General features: G+C 33.0%; 1 protein-coding gene across 3 annotated transcripts; it reads right to left on the reverse strand.

The window, feature by feature from the left end:
• Positions 1-46: 46 nt before the first annotated feature.
• On the reverse strand, positions 47-4,329 carry LOC130982493 (probable serine protease EDA2). Of its 3 annotated transcripts, XR_009087172.1 has the most exons (14): positions 4,098-4,329; positions 3,885-4,016; positions 3,644-3,799; positions 3,112-3,294; positions 2,855-2,971; positions 2,681-2,734; positions 2,503-2,574; positions 2,156-2,361; positions 1,893-1,987; positions 1,494-1,568; positions 1,275-1,358; positions 920-1,061; positions 659-760; positions 47-549 (listed from the first exon to the last, which is right to left on the reverse strand). XR_009087172.1 is itself a non-coding variant. In XM_057906518.1 (12 exons), the coding sequence occupies exons 1-12, from the start codon at positions 4,242-4,244 to the stop codon at positions 946-948; spliced, it is 1,431 nt and encodes a 476-aa protein (XP_057762501.1). In that variant the 5' UTR covers positions 4,245-4,329; the 3' UTR covers positions 774-945. The 3 variants fall into 3 exon arrangements, 2 of the variants coding, with proteins under 2 accessions (XP_057762501.1, XP_057762500.1); XM_057906518.1 differs by lacking the exons at positions 47-549; positions 659-760 and having other exon boundaries at positions 774-1,061; positions 3,885-4,010; XM_057906517.1 differs by lacking the exons at positions 47-549; positions 659-760 and having other exon boundaries at positions 774-1,061.
• Between the last annotated feature and the right edge of the window lie 13,207 nt (positions 4,330-17,536).

The raw sequence follows: 17,536 nt of genomic DNA on the forward strand, positions 1-17,536 counted from the left end.
AATCTTTATTCTTTGGGAATTCGAATGATTTGCCCATTTATTCACATGACATCAAATTCTTAAATCTTTTGTTCCATTCATTCAAGGTATTTAACAGATTGGCCACAGATTCTTAACAGGCTGAGAAGTTTGCCAAAGAATTTCTAGTAAAATTACAGTGAGAAATATCACGTGTGATTGTGCTTTTAAGTTTTAACTGAGCCAAATGTTACAGGATGAGTTCGGTATTGGCAAGAAAAAATAGAATGAAAACTGCATATACATCAGAGTTCTAATAGTAAGCACGGCAGGGTCTGGTTCGTTGCCCGGCTCAAATGGTGAGTCATGGTGGCAAGTGGCAACACTGCAAGGAGCTTTTTTTTTCGAAAAATGGTATGTAACTCACTAACTTGGACTCTTCACAAACTCGATTTTGCTTTGCACCATTCTTACTGCTGAATGCTGACAAGAATGTAATTACGGCATTGACAGGACTTTTGAAGTTGCAAAGGTATGCTAACAATGTCTTGTTTGAGGGAATCCTCCTCAAGCCTAACTGATTCTCTATGTCTATGATAAATAAAGTTATACAAACAGTGATTATTCGTTATTCAATTCAGTTCAATATTAGATAATCAATAATCTATCTCTAAACTGAATAAAAATTATATGAACTTACCTATGTAGTCACTTAAAAATCATGGTGTTTTATGGAAGTTAGCTCTCATGGTCATGAAGGTTGTCAAAACACGTTGTAGTGAGCTGATACTAAATTCCTCACCTTGTCATAAGCATTGAACATAACATGATGTTATTATAATAGGAGCAAAAATCTCACTTCTAATTTCCAAAGCTATTAAGAGTGAACAAGAAATAAATAACAAATAATTCACAAAGGTGATTCACAATTCATTACTTCACAGAATTTTTGTTGTCCTACATTATCTTATTGCATGCTAAGAATAATTATATACAGCTCCTGCTCGTGTCCTGGCACTCAGAAAGCCACAGGTCTATGTGCTCCACAATCTTTTGCCGGACTTTGTGGACTGCATCAGGGGAGGTGCAGTTCTTCTCATTACCTAGAATGAAATTTCGCTATCAAAATGCAGGAGCATAATCATGTATTGTGAAAAGTAAACCAAAAAAGGTGATGTTGGCAACTAATTTGAGTTTTCTTTCTACAAGAAATTATCATGTTATTATCATTTTTTTCTTTTTTGCAGTGCTAAATCTATTTGTTGGGATCTTGCAATGGAAATACTGTAGGTTTAAGATTGGCAAGCGATATATACCTTCAATGTTAAACGGAGATTGAGGACATCCACGCATGTCAGTTCCATGGCCGCAATTAGAACACGTGATTGTATAGGAAGGCACTGAAAAGTTCAACCGCAATTTGATAATAGTAATTGTTGGATTTGAAAGAAATGCAATTTTGACATTGTGCCAGAGTAATAGCATTAATAAAGAAGGGAATTATTCAAAATTGAAAATAGTTCATTCCAACTCACTGTCAGGGGATGACGCTTGTTTTGATGCACGGCGCCAAGGATCCTGGGAACCATTTGTAAAAACTATCTTTGAACCTGTCCATGTACGTTACATTAGGGTAGATGAAAGAAGTCAAATTCATGATGACAATATAACATGATATTCAGACTAAAACCATAAAGACATGTAAAATATGCTAATAAAAAAGTTCTAATAGATTACTTTAGTGGCTAATTCAATCATGATTCAAACTAAAATATGCAAACACAATAAAGACTCCCATTTCATTAGGTTCTTCTAAGTTCACAACAACAATAATTAAGGCCCGATAAAGATAGCTTATGAATGTTCACTTAACACAAAACGATAAAACAAAGCTTTGCACCGAATGACACATTTAGGCAAGGGAAGATTCTGACCAGCAATTTTGGTGCCTCCATAGTATATATTAGTTGAATTAACATCAGGAAAGATGCCTTCTCCAAATACATTTTTGCAGAGGTCCAAATGGTACCTGAAATATCTAAGAAATTACTTTTTCCAATTTATGAGATCATGATCACAAAGTATACAAAAAACTGGAAAAATGAAATCCATTGTGTGATATGCAAAAAATGAGGAAAGGAATCTTGTCAACAAATAAAGAAGTATACAAAGTTAACAATGGAGAAAAGGAGATTGCCTTGTATCAACTTTTGAGGAGCGCACACTATCATTAGAGGGAGCCACTTGAAAGTATGCTACTTCGGTGCAAACTTGAAACCACCACAGTCTATCAGAACTGTCTTCACTAGCAGCAGTGTTTTTCAAGTAATTCTGGTTGTAAGATTGTACGCTAGCACCAAAGTCTCCAAGGTAATACTCTTTTACATATTTGGCATAAGCATCCTGCAAAATGATAATATATGTGAAATCAGATTACTAGAGAGGTAACCATCCCCACCAGGAAGAGGACCAGAGACATTGACACGAGTGTATAATTCATTAAATTAAGAATACTGAACTAAGAAGCTAGCTTGAAAAACATACCACCAAATCATCCCCAGCCTTTTTTGCCTCAACAAGAGGCTTGCATAATTTATCTGGATTTCCATATTGAAACTGAAACATTCATAAAAAACCGGAAGAGCGGTGGGAAAAAGTGAACTTGAATACATGATATTTCACTGACTTGAAGAAATGAAACAGCAGATATCATATGAATTACCGCTGTAGCAGCAGCATCTGCCAAAAAGTACAGGAAATCACCATCAATTCTGAGCTGCATAGCAAGGCAAAGATCAACAGATATCGTGCAAATCATACCATAAAAATCTATTGGGCTATGTAGCTCATGCATGTGGGTAAATAATAATATGATCTATAGAGTAATAAAGCATACATCAGTTGCATCGAAAGATGCCTTTAATGCCTTTCCATTAGTTACTAGTTTTTGATCGACGAGTTTAGTGGTTTCTTGTAATGCTGCTTTACATTCAGGACCTGCCGACTCACCAACCTGCATGTTTAAGACAGAACTCAACACTTGAATGAAACTAAACCAAAGGGAACACTGATCAATGTATGGAATCTTCTGAAAATCTGTAAAATAGAGATATGGTGAGAGTATGAACATAAAGGAAAAATCACTATCTTCACCTGCTGATCAAACTCTGTGAAGTTATAAACAGCAAGAACAACTGCAGAGCTTGCAAGACTTCCACATGTTAAATGTGGAAACTTAAGACGAAACCATGCACTCAGTGCTCCAGGATATGAGACACCAAAAACAAACCATGGATTTTCTTCTTTTGTTCTATTAAGCTTTGCATTTAAAGATTCCTACAAGAAGTACAATAAGCAATTAAAATGATGAGCAATAAGCTAATCCACACTGCAGACTCTTTAAGTCATCATGAAACCTGAAGGAAAGTATGATAAGATTCACTCAAATTGACATAAAATATTCCCATTTTCTGGGGATTGTCATTGATTATTAATGATAAGCTCAATCTTGAGCTGACTAACAATCAATGAACTCCTTTCTCACTGACATCTGCGAGCTTGTGCATTCTACAATTTGATTTTAATTGACTAATTCCCAACTAGTCCCTAAAGGCACTACTTCACTGAATTACTGGTTAATTTCTGACATGTCATCAAACAGGAAGTTAGAAAAAATCTAACTTGCCTGATAACTCTGGCGAAAAACAGCCAAATCAAAGAGTGCTTGCTTGGATGAAAGATATCTCAAATTTTGTGTTGTGAGCTGTTTAAACGGAGAACTCTTTCCATAATAGCGATGCTCAAGGGAAACCACAGCTGCTCCAAACTTCTTTGCCAAAACCTATAGTGTGTTACAAGGCAAAGCCAAAACTTATGATCTCAATTCACCAATAACAATGCATATTTGCGGAAAGATTGAAACTTACAGCAATATAGTCGTTTTTGATCCCCTTGCATGTATATTCACCACAAATTACCATAAAAATAGGTCCATCTGGACTACGGAAAAAGTCAAGGAACTCGTAGTATCTTTGCTGGAATTGGCTCCGATCCTGCGACTGCAATTCGCGTAATTATGAAAAGGATGAAATGGCGCAAAGAATTATAAGATGAAGGATCTGGAAATTGAAAGTACTGACATAGGGAGAGTAATGATCGAGGGTTTGAGAGAACCAGAGTTGTTGAGTGGTCAAATAGTTGGCGCTTGAATTCGCAGAGTGTGTGAGTGTGGGGATGAAGATCAAGAGAGAAACACAGAGAGAATAGCGGGTCATCAACTTCATCATTCTTCACTCGGTGTTGGGATCATATCTCATCGGCTAAGTAATGAGCATGAGAACTTGATGATATATTATTGCGCAGGCCGCCAGTATTGATCTATTTATTTTTGGAGTAATTTAAGTTTATGTTTGTTATAAAGTTAGATTTTGGGTAAAAAACCATATTAAGCCAAATGAGTGGAAAAATAACGTAAATACGCCAAAGCAAAAATCGTTTCATCAATAAGCCAGACCGCATTTTTATATAATTCGAACCAGCTTGGTTCGAACTCAAAATGGTAGTAATTCGAACCAGGGTGGTTCGAATTAGAGGTTGTTATTTCAACGTAATTCGAACCAAGGTGGTTCGAACTTCACTCACACATAATTCGAACTAGGCTAGTTCGAACTACTACCATTGCAAAGCATGTAATTCGAACCAAGCTGGTTCGAATTACTCTCCTTTATAAATCGAACCAAGGTGGTTCGAATTACTCTTGATTCGGCTATATAAGGAGTTCGAATCACCCTCATTCGAACTCTTATTCCTCCCCCCTACCCCACAAAATCTCAGAGAAAACGACCGAGATTCTCTCCGAATAATAGCTGAACGGAATACTCTGCTCATGGGGGACGATCCGGCACGGTTATATCGGTTGGACGGAGTCGCTCATATAGCCGGGGTCATCGACGAGGAGGTTAGTACGGAAATATTTTTTATTCTAGCGGTATTTGTGCCTTAGTGGTTTTGCATGTGGGTTAGATGGTTGTTTATGTTAGTGGTTTATGTTAGTGGTTTATGTAGGTGGTTTATGTTAGTAGTTTAAGTTAGTGGTTTATGCTAGTGGTTTAAGTTAGTGGTTTCTGTTGGTGGTTTATGTTAGTGGTTTTCCATGTGGGTTAGATGGTGGTTTATGTTAGTGGTTTATGTTAGTGGTTTATGTAGGTGGGTTATGTTAGTAGTTTTTGTTAGTGGTTTATGCTAGTGGTTTAAGTTAGTGGTTTCTGTTGGTGGTTTATGTTGGTGGTTTGTGTTAGCGGTTTTTGCGAGTGGTTTATGCAAACGGTTTATGTTAGTGGTTTAGGGTAGGTGATTTTCGTTAGTGGTTTTATGTTGGTGATTTGTTTGACTTTTTTTATGCTAGTTGTTTTTACCGTAGCTCTTTTACGTAAACCGGTTTAGTTAAGCTGTTTCTCGTTAGGCTGGTTTATTTATGCGGTTTAGTTGTGCGGTCTATGGATTTGTTTTCTAGTTGGTTATCTTTCATGTAATGTTATGCGGTCTTATTTAGCAGAATGGTATGTTGATGATTTATGATGCTGCTTATGGTTGTGGTTGGATTTCAAGCCGGTTCTAACTGAGCGTTTCATTTTGTGAGCAGCCCCAGCGATGCATTAGGAGCATGCGGCGGCAGCAGGGCATGCGACTTGATGACAGATACGTTCCGTACTTGCAGATGGCAGGTCTATACCATCTTGCAAGGCTGAACGACCGATGGTTCCGGCTAGACGAGGCTCTTGTCAGTGCTTTCGTAGAGCGATGGCGTCCAGAGACGCACACGTTCCACATGCCTTTCGGAGAGTGCACCATCACACTCCAGGACGTGGCATACCAGCTGGGTTTGCCAGTGGACGGCCGTTACGTGAGCGGGTGCTTGTCCGAGTTCCATATATACATCGAGGGTGGCCGTCCAGCCTGGGTCTGGTTCCAGGAGTTGCTCGGAGTTATACCTCCTCCCAGCCAGGTTCAGAAGTACGCAGTGAACTGCAGCTGGTTTCAGGAGACCTTCGGGGAGTGCCCTGAGGATGCTGATGATGAGACTGTGCGCCGTTATGCCCGTGCGTACATCATGATGTTGTTGGGCACGCAGCTGTTTGCGGACAAGTCCGGGAACCGGATTCACATCAGATGGCTCCCGTACGTAGCTAGGCTGGAGGAGATGGGTACCTACAGCTGGGGTTCCGCCGCACTGGCTTGGTTGTACCGGTGCATGTGCCGAGTGGCAAACAGACATGTGGTCAAGTTAGCGGGCCCGCTTCAGCTGCTCCAGTCTTGGATCTTTTGGCGCTTTCCTCGATTTAGGCCAGCAGGATATGAGGAGTCGAGCTGGCCATTGGCATCCAGGTACTATACTATGCCTTCTCTATTTCAATTTGACATACATAACTGCATAGTCATTAATATTTCTGTTCATGTAACCAATGTGTATGGTGCAGATGGTCAGGTTACAACCCTTCCGGGAGCGAGAAGGGTCCTAGAGTGGAGATGTGGAGGCTCAGGATAGACATGTTACAGGATGGGGAGGTGAGTATGCTACTTAGCAAGTCTCCTTTTAGAATCTAGCATTTCTAGTTGTGTGATAAAGTTGCCCTGACAAGGGTGAGTTCCTTTTGCAGTTTCTATGGATGCCGTATACTACTCCGGACGTACTTCAGGTTGTGCATCCAGAGGTTTTGGAGCCTCGGCATATGGCGTTGTGGCGCTCTGTGACGGCGCTGATCTACTTTGCTGTGATAGAGTGGCATCAGATAGATCGTGTTCTTCCGCAGTTTGGTGGGGTTCAGCCCATTCCGCATCCCGCCCTGAACATTGACTTTTTGATGTCCAAGGACGGTAGAGGCGGCGATCGATGGTTCCCGTCTACTTTGCAGAGATGGCATCTCCTTTGGGACTCTCGTCAGGACTCTGTGCTGAGGTTCGACGTTGTAGGCGACCCCGGTCCTTCGCATGCGTTCCTTGACTGGTGGCGTCAGTATGGTAAGAGGTTCTTGTCTCCGGAGTCGCAGTTGGGGGATCCTAGAGCAGTTCCTATTCCATTAGAGGCCTCACAGCGGGGTCCGGGGCGAGTTCCTGACATGGATCGTCAGGAGGACGTGCCGGACAGGCGTAGGGTTGATAGGAGGATGGGTGTGGGGACACGGAGGAGCCAGCGTGAGTGGAGGTGGCCTGACCTTGGTGTGCACGATGATTACGACGCCGGTCCCGCTAGAGGCGGAGGACGAGGCCGGCGAGGTAGGGCGAGGGGTCGTCCTGACCATCGGGACGACACCGACGATCAGCATCGGCCCGTTGGTGGGGGTGGTTCAGGGGCTGCTGCATCTGCTGGTGCTACCACACACGATCATGGTCATGCAGGTGAGTTGTATGGTACAGGGATGGGTGCCGGGGCATACACAGGTGATGCTGTACTTGGATCAGGCCCTCTTGGAGATTATTTCGTTGGTGTGCCTGCCGATGACCAGCCTGAGCAGGGGGGGACACCTTGGCGCATCCCCGGATCACAGTGGTCAGACTTCATTGGGTCAGACACGCTTGTTGGGGACTTCGGGAGTCCACGCTTCCTTGACGAGATCAGCGCCATCATGCAGGGGGAGGCCACTCCGCGCAGTGGTGGTCAGACCTCAGGCACACAGGCCCCGTTAGATGTTGATCTCAATGAGCCTCCATCCTCATCCGCTGGTCACCAGTTCCGTCTCGGAGGTACTCCTCCATCCGCCTTCACCGCTGCATCACAGTCTGTCGCAGGGATTTCGGCGACACCCCTGCATGTTGCGCCACCAGCACAGCCTGCCCCACCGGATGACGAGGATGACATCGAGGATGTGGAGCCGTTGATCCGCCGAGGTCAGAGGGCACGGGTACCCCCTCGCTGTGGCACTGGGTCGCATCTGTTTAGATGAGTCATGTTTCATGTATTTTTTTCTTTAAAGTTCAATCATGTATGATAGTGGTTTGTACTTTTTTTTCCATAGTTTGGACACTTTCCAATATTTAATTTTTATTACTGAATAATATTTTATTTTAATTATTGTCTTTAAATAATACTTCTCCGCTAAGTTAACCCCAAAGAAGAGCATTTCAAACAAAGAGGCATGTTAGAGTCTTTTCCGTCATCATATTTGAAATTCGGTGACAGTGTTATGTCTTGTCACCCATTTTTTCACTCCACCAATTTTGTTCATTTACTTTATTATGTTGTAGTCTGTTCACCTATGTTTTTTTTTTTATTTCTCTTGTGGGACATTCCCTTCCTACGATCAACGAATCTTGAAACAGTTTAGTGATTATTTTTTTCTTATTAAATTGTGCATCCACGGAAAGTGTTGCATTATTCATAAACAATCAAACCGGTCTGGTTCGAACTATGAATGGTGACATAGGCCGGGTTGGCGCCATAGGCCGCACCTCTTTGGCCGATTCGGATCTGCCTCGTCCATAGATAAACAGCTCAGTCAGTCTCACCCTAATTCAAACCGGTCTGGTTCGACCTATGATTTGTGTAATTCGAACCAGCCCGGTTCGATTTACACGGAAAACCCTTTCTCCCTATAATTCGAACCACCTTGGTTCGAATTACATTCATTCATAATTCGAACCAGGTTGGTTCGATTTATTAACAAATAAAATAACCTAATTCGAACCACCTTGGTTCGAATTACATTCATTCATAATTCGAACCAGGTTGGTTCGATTTATTAACAAATAAAATAACCTAATTCGAACCACCCTGGTTCGAATTACTACCATCTCTAGTTCGAACCAAGCTGGTTCGAATTATATAAAAATGCGGTCTAGCTTATTGCTGAAACGATTTTTGCTTTGGCGTATTTACGTTATTTTTTGAGCCAGTTGGCTTATTATGGTTTTTTACCCTTAGATTTTTATCAATCTATTGATCATTGAATGATGAGAAATTGTTGTATAATGAATTAATGATTATGTATACAAAATTTTAGTATATTGTCCACATCAATATAATGCAGTTTATATTAATTTTAGTTAAAATCACGATAATATTATTAGAGGAATTTTGTGAATTTTATTATGACTCACTCTTTTGTGTTTATCGAAAATGACATTGAATTATTGACTTTTGATATCTATTTTCATTTAATTTGGATAATTTCATGAATAATTTAATTGATTTTGGACAAACAATTTAAATTAATTATCTTGAATGAAAATTAAAAATAAAAAAGATTTTTTTAATTTATAAAAATTAAAATTTCTTAAATCAAAATCGCCACTACAGAAAAAATTATATTAAAAATTTTTAATTACTTAATCTATTGGTTTGAATTTTTTTTAGAATAAAACTCTACATTCAAGCAAAATTCTTATTCAAGTCTATCAAAGTTGTTGTAACAACTTTTTAAAGCACGCTCTTTCTCCGTTTCTTTTTTCTTCTCCTCGTATTTCTTCTTCTTCTTTCAAATTCGAGTAGGTTCTTCTCCTTCCTTTCTTCTTCTTTTAAATTTACACACGTAGATTTTTCTTCTTTCCTTCTTCTTTTCCTCCTCTTAAAGATTATCAATTCAATTCGTAATTAACCGAATATGTTATTAAGGTGAAACAATTGTATAGTACGGAACATTATCTATTATATAAAATCAAATTCAAAACAACTTTCTGCATAATTAACCAGACACATTATTAAGGTAAAACAATTGTATAGTACTAAATAAACAGAACATTATCCATTATATAAAATCAAATTAAAAACACATGTCTATAATTTAGAGATTATCAATTCAATTCAGAAGACCTGCGTCAATTCAATTCAATTCAATTCAATTCATAATGAACCGAATATGTTATTAAGGTGAAACAATTGTATAGTACTAAATGAACGGAACATTATCCATTATATAAAATCAAATTCAAAACCGTCTTTTACATAATGAACCGAACACGTTACTAAAGTGAAATAAATATAATTGTATAGTACTAAATGAACGGAACATTATATAAAATCAAATTCAAAATAACCGTGTTTACAATTTAGGAGATTATCAATTCAATTCAATTCAGAACACATGCGTCCATTCAATTCAATTCAATTCAATTTAGTAATTGTATTCCATTTAATTCGATTGAAAAAATAATCCATTAGCAAAATGTTGGTATTATTGGTGATGACGATAACCAAAGAGAAGAAGAAGAAGAGAAGGAGGAGGAGAAGCAGAAGAAGAATCTGCATGCACGAAGGAGGAGGAGGAAGTGGAGGAGGAGGAGGTATAAGTGAATTTGAAAAAAGAAGAAGATGAGGTATGCATGAATTTGAATGAAGAAGAAGAAGCGCTGGGAAGAGAAAAAGAAAAAGCATCTGTATTGACACTTTTTTAATGAGAATGATTTTTGTTGATATTAGACCTATTTAAATAAATTTTAATAAAAAAATATTTAAATGTGTAATATTCTGTTTTTTTTTAATATTGATCTTCTCTCTTCTTATTATAAGATGAGTATATTTTTAAAAAAAATATTATTTACACATTAAAAATAATTATTATATATTTATATATAAATATATATAATTTAATTTATTTTTAATTTATATTTTATATTTTAATATATATTTTATATTAATGAGTGATTTTAGACTTTAGTATATATTTAAGCTGATTGATTTTTTTTCTTATTATGAAAAGCGAATGTAATTTGCCCTGGATTTTGTATGGGAGAAACTATAGGTTTTGAATCTATAATTAGTGTAAAATTTGAAATAGACCTCCACATAAAAAGCCATCTAAATAATAATATACGATGGAATAATAATAATTTAACATGTTAAAAATTAGATTGATTTAATATAAGAGTCTATTTTGCAGGACTTTATACACATTAGGCACAATAATTTATAAAGAATATTTCATACAAAAAAATAAACCAACAAATTAGTTATGTATCCATGTATGTTTATATATCATATTATGTTTAATTGGATGTTAAATAAATATATTTATAAAAATTTATTAATTTATTCTATTTTTATAATTATATAAATTTTAATTTTAATATAATCTATTAATACTAAATTGATAAATTTTTATAAAAATATTTATTTAATATCTAATTAAATATATTAGATATCATATATAATATAAATTAACGTTCCATATTATTAATCGTTTACGAAAATTATTAATAAGTGACTAATTGACGAAAATAATTAATCTATAATCTTTGAAAGACAGAAAAATTTATATTAAATTTTTTTAAATTATTTAATCTATTAGCTTGAATTTTTTTAATATTGATCTCCTTTTTCCTTGTCATAAGATGAGCATATTTTTTTTAAAAAAATATTTGTACACTAAAATTAATTATTTTATATTTATATATAAATATATATAATTTTATTTATTTTTAATTTATATTTTATATTAATGACTAATTTTAGTATATATTTAACATGATTAATTTTTTTTTTTGCTTATTATGAAAAACGAATGTAATTTGCCCTTGATTTTGTATGGGAGAAGCTATAGGTTTTGAATGTATAATTAGTCTAAAATATGAAACAGACCTCCACATAAAAAGCCATCTAAATTATTGGGAATAAGGAGTATGACCACAATCCAATCAATCATGTATCAAATAATTTATTATTATTATTATTATATTAAAATATTAATATAATAATGTTCTTGATTAAATTTAGAGATTTATCATTATGATAGTGATCATAATATTGAGAGATAAATCTTTTATAATTTAATCTAAATTGTTCTTGGTCATAGGATTATTAAAAAGGACATTAATAATCCAGAAAGATCAATATATATATATATATATATATATAATGGTCTTTTATTGGATGAAGATTAATAGATCTCATTTATTAAATTATATATATAGATGGTGTATATAAGGATATGACCATTGAACTAGCTCACTCTGAGAATTCCTAATAGTTATAATTACCGTATATTTGTCAATAAGATATTCTCAAGATGAACATAGTAATAGAGTTTCTTTGACCTGCCACTATCATAGTAATTAACAACGTATTTATTATACCTTGATTCCGGACACCTAATACCTTAGGGTGCTTAAAAGGAATAAGATGCAAAATATCTTTTGTTTGTTTCTTATATATATATATATATATATATATATATATATATATATAGTGTATATATAAAGGTCAAATTTGATTTGATAATTTTTTAAGGCCAAATTTTAGTACATAAAAAATCAAATTTTGATTTGATTGATGTGTTTTGAACACTATAATTTTAGAAATTAGTTTTTCTAATGTTCTTGATTATAAAGAGCGGCCTAACAACCAGGAGTTTTATTTTCAAGATAATAATCTGTATATACATTTGATGTATTAGGGATTTAATTTTATATTTTGCCTAGACAACCTAGGAGTATAAAATTTAATATATAAGTACTGATGAAAAATTCTCTAACGATAGAGATAAATCCTAAAAGTTAGGAGATTGCCAAACAAATAAATTTATCTCTTGTTTACAAGGAGTAACCTTACAACCAGGACACTTGTACTCAAAGATAGAATTTATTTATGCATATGATGATGTATAAGGAGAATTAATTTTATACTTAAATCTAGACAACCTAGGGATATAAAATATAATTCTGTTAAATAATTGTTTGACAACCAGATAATTATTTGGGATTATAATTGTATGTGATATAATTTAATCATGTTTATTTGGAATAGGGATGAGTAATAACTTGACAACCAAGGTACTCATTCACGATTCTAAATAATTTTGCTAGAAATATAGATTTCTTGATTTACTTTCATATTTTAAATTTTTAAAATATGTTCATCCTTCGTCTGACATACTTGAAAGTAATAAAGTGGTTATACATTGAGAATTGTTCTTATGTATAAAAGGGTTTAATGGACATGATAATCCTATTGAAATAATATTGTCCAATAAAATTAGTGATGAAATAGTCAGTACTTGTGAAGTATCTAAAGTATTATTTTACTATAATATGGGTTGTTTTGACAACCATGGGTTTTAATTTCAAAAGCATATACGCACTATTTATTACTGAACATCTTGAGAAGATGTATGGTGTCCAAAGTAAGATAATATGACTATCAAAGATTTTATTTAAACTAGTGGGAGTATTGGACAATATATTTTGAATTAAACAACTTTAGAAGTTGGAATATCATTAGCCAAATGGCTTTAACGAGAATTATTCTTGCAAGCATTTTTAGAGATTTATTTTATTACCAACAATTTATAATTGACCTTAATATGATTAAGGTTTGTGATCCTTTTGGAAAAACTCAATATGAGTATTGAGGATGCAAATCAAAATTGCTCTTAAGGGTTAGTTTGACCAATAATAAAGATATTAAGTATTTTTATTATAAGAGTTTTAAAGTAAAATCTCTAACATCTAATTGATATTCTATTAAATAGAGAATGAGATTCTCTCCGTACATAAATACTAGTATCCTATGTACTCCATCATGTTTAAGAAATATGAAATTTGATTTAGTTGAATATTATTATTTGTTAAATATTTAGACTATATTTTAGAAATGTGGCTAAATTAACAAATTTTTCACTAAATCAATTTTTTACTCACATGAGATATGGAAAAGTCATAAGCTGAAACTCAAGAACATTAGAGTTTGGAGATGTCTTATATGTGTTAAGAGATTGCACAATAATAGAATTGATATTAGGTCCAATAAATGAGATTTATTGCTTATCCTAAATAAATAATGAGATTATTTTTATCACTATTCTTATGACAAAGTGTCTATGATAAGAGGTAAAACTCCTTTTTAGAAAATGGATTCCATCTTAAAGAAAGAGTGGGAGTACAAACTAACTTTTCGAAAAAGTAGCCTACTTGTATAATGATACAATTCTATAAAGATAGATCTAATGGTCACTTAGATTTTTTATAATCATGTTCAATAAGGATTGTCTTTAAAATAAAATTATGCACTATTATAGTGGGAGATTTCATGTTTTGAGAAAACGTGATATTTATTATACACTAGGTATATTTTACAAAAAGGTCAAGTAAATATGCTCAAGAGCAAAGGTGTTTAAGGTCAAAAGAGTTTTGACAAACACAAATATGCATTGAAAAATTATACACATGATTGATTGGCTCTAGTGCAAGTGGGAGATTATTGAGATAATAGTATGCCCAAGATCTAATCTATCATGATTGGCTCTCGTGCAAGTGGGAGATTGTTGGGAATAAGGAGTATGACCACAATCCAATCAATCATGTGTCAAATAATTTGTTATTATTATTATATTAAAATGTTAATATAATAAGGTCCTTGATTAAATTTAGAGATTTATCATTGTGATAGTGATCATAATATTGAGAGATAAATCTTTTATAATTTAATCTAAATTGTTCTTGGTCATAGGATTATTAAAAAGGACATTAATAATCCGGAAAGATCAATATATATATAATGGTCTTCATTGGATGAAGATTAATAGATCTTATTTATTAAATTATATATATAGATGGTGTATATAGGGATATGACCATTGAACTGGCTCACTCTAAGAATTCTTAATGGTTATAATTACAGCATATTTTTCAATAGGATATTCTCAAGATGAACATAGTAATAGAGTTTTCTTTGACCTGCGACTATCATAGTAATTAACAACGTATTTATTATACTTTGATTCCGGACACCTAATACCCTAGGGTGCTAGTTGAATGGATATTGGGTATGATGTAAATACTTGTAGAATTAATGATCAGTCAATAAGGAATCCGTCAACTCTCGGTAAAGAGTTTGAGCTCTATGATTATAATGAATGAGATGAATAAACCTTGGTCAAGGAGATCGAATGAATGAAGAAATTAGTTTCTTAGGTCATTCACAATTTATTATAATAATGGTAACAAGTTAGAGTTTGACAATTAAACCATACTCTAAGGGTTAATCAAGAGCCGGAAAGATGGAAGGAATTATACTTTGTTCTTCTGAGGTTCTTAGTAAAAATATATTACTTCATACTATCGAGTCGTTGAGGAGTGTTGCTAGACGCCAACCTTGATTAGTAAATTTAGTACGACTAATTTACTACCCGCTTAGTATTGAACCTTTGGGGTCACACACTAACGAGTGTTCTAATATTTGTTGTAGAATTATTTAATTATTATTTTGATTTGATCAAATAAATAATTATATTAATTCAAATGGAATATTATTATATTCTTTGCTAGCACCAAGAATATAATAATAGTATGATAATTGAGAACATTAAATGAGATTTGAGAAAATTAGTTATTCTATTTCTGAATTTGGATGAGATCCTAACTGATTCTATTTTCAAATTTAGTTATGATATGATTCATAAAATTTGAATGATTCAGATTTGGAATTTCAAGATATGATTTAAATTTGAATTGAGAATCAAATTTAAAATCAATAACAAATCTCATACTATATATATGTACGTCAAGAGTACAGAAAAGTCACGAGAGAATAACAAGAGTTTTATTCCTTTATCTCTACACACATAAATGTATGTGAGCCTAATTCTTGGAGAAGAATTTTATGGCATGCAAAGAGTTGCAAGAGATTTCTCAATTTAGATCAGATATCCATTGGTCAAGGAGTTGACAGCAAAGGTTGGTCTCGGTGTGGATACGCATAGCGCCTTCGTACCATCGAAGGAAAAAGTGATTTTTACTAGCGTACACACAGGTATTTAAATCTGATTTATATATTCTTTATTATTGGAATAAAGTTTAAGTACAAAAATAGATCTTTAGAATTACCTTCTTTTCTTCCGCTGCGTGTTATAAACACATGGTAATCCTTCATAAATAATATTATACGATGGAATAATAATAATTTAACATGTTTAAAAATTAGATTGATTTAATATAAGAGTCTATTTTGCAGGACTTTATAAACATTAGGCACAATAATTTATAAAGAATATTTCATAACAAAAAATAAACCATCAAATTAGTTATGTATCCATGCATGTTTATACATGATACATAATATGTCTAATTAGACGTTGAACAAATATATTTATAAAAATTTATCAATTTATTCTATTTTTATAATTATATAAATCTTAATTCTAATATAACCTAACAATACTAAATTAATAAATATTTATAAATATATTTATTTAGCATCTAATTAAATATATTAGGTGTCATATATGATATGAGTTAACGTTCTATATCATTAATCGTTTACGAAAATTATTAATAAGTGACTAATTGACAAAAATAATTAATTTATAATTTTTGAAAGACCAATTTAATTGATAAAATCTTTTAAGGATAAATTTAAAAAACAAACCATCTTTTAGAGACTAATTTAACTATTAACTCATTAATTATATATTTTTCAACAAAATAATGAACTCATTATAATAAAATAATCAAATCTATCATTGTCAGATAATCAAATAGTTTTACAGGAGTATAATTAAACATTTTAATGAACACTAAATATGTATCTCTATTTGATAGCTAACTTTTGATATTCATATAGCATAATTTAACAATGATATTTTATTTACAGATAAAAAAGTGATATAGTCACTGCATGGTGACCCTTTTTTCTGTTTGAAATTAATAATTTCACACTATATTTTGAGATGAAATTAAAGACTTGTTCTAATTTATATATACTAACGATAGAAAAGCAATCTATATCTACAAAAGATTATCATGTTAAATTAATGTTAAATTGAATTAATTTTATCTGAGTTATTGCATCACTAAAGTATATCTAAAACTGATTCTTTGGTTAATTATGGTAAATAATGGATATATTTATTATCATTCCAACAATTAATAAAGTCGATTTATTATTCATATTCTTTGGTTAATTATGGTGATAATGTATATATATTAGTTATCCTTCCAAGGATGTCCAATTTAATTTGGAATTAATTATTAATTATAATTGTTATTCTTAACTATATCTATACTATTATATAATCATCTTTTTAATTCATTTTTTAAATTATGTATACAGCATCATATAATTATTTATTCGTCAAAGATTTAAGATTAAGATTTACTGTTAGGCTTAAATTTATTTTTTTTAATCTTTAGCAAAATAATATTGTTTTGATTTACTTTGAAGAATTCTTTTTGTAATTATATTTATCCAACTATACAGTCATTTATTTATTAAGAATTTATGGTGTACGTTTTTGGACCAATCTAAATACCTCAATTTTAAGAGTAAAATAAAGAAATATTCTTAAGAGAGACTGAAACTCTAGTGATAAATAAAAAAAGGCCAATCTAAATGCCTCAATCCTCTTTTTATAGTGAAAATAAATATGCGTTCATAGTATATGATGTTCAAATTATTATTAGTAAAATAATTCACACGATTATTTAATTGAGTTAAAAGGAGTTGGAATTTAGAAAGTTGCTTTTCGAGATAAATAAATAAATAAACATAAGAGCAAACTCCAATTTCTACCATCATACGCAATTTGGCAACACGTCACAATGAAAATAAAACAATAAATATTTTCCCTAAATTTCCTAAGGGAGCTCAATGACA

The sequence above is a fragment of the Arachis stenosperma genome, chromosome 5 (genome assembly GCF_014773155.1).
Source record: "Arachis stenosperma cultivar V10309 chromosome 5, arast.V10309.gnm1.PFL2, whole genome shotgun sequence".
In the NCBI taxonomy this organism is placed as follows: domain Eukaryota; kingdom Viridiplantae; phylum Streptophyta; class Magnoliopsida; order Fabales; family Fabaceae; genus Arachis; species Arachis stenosperma.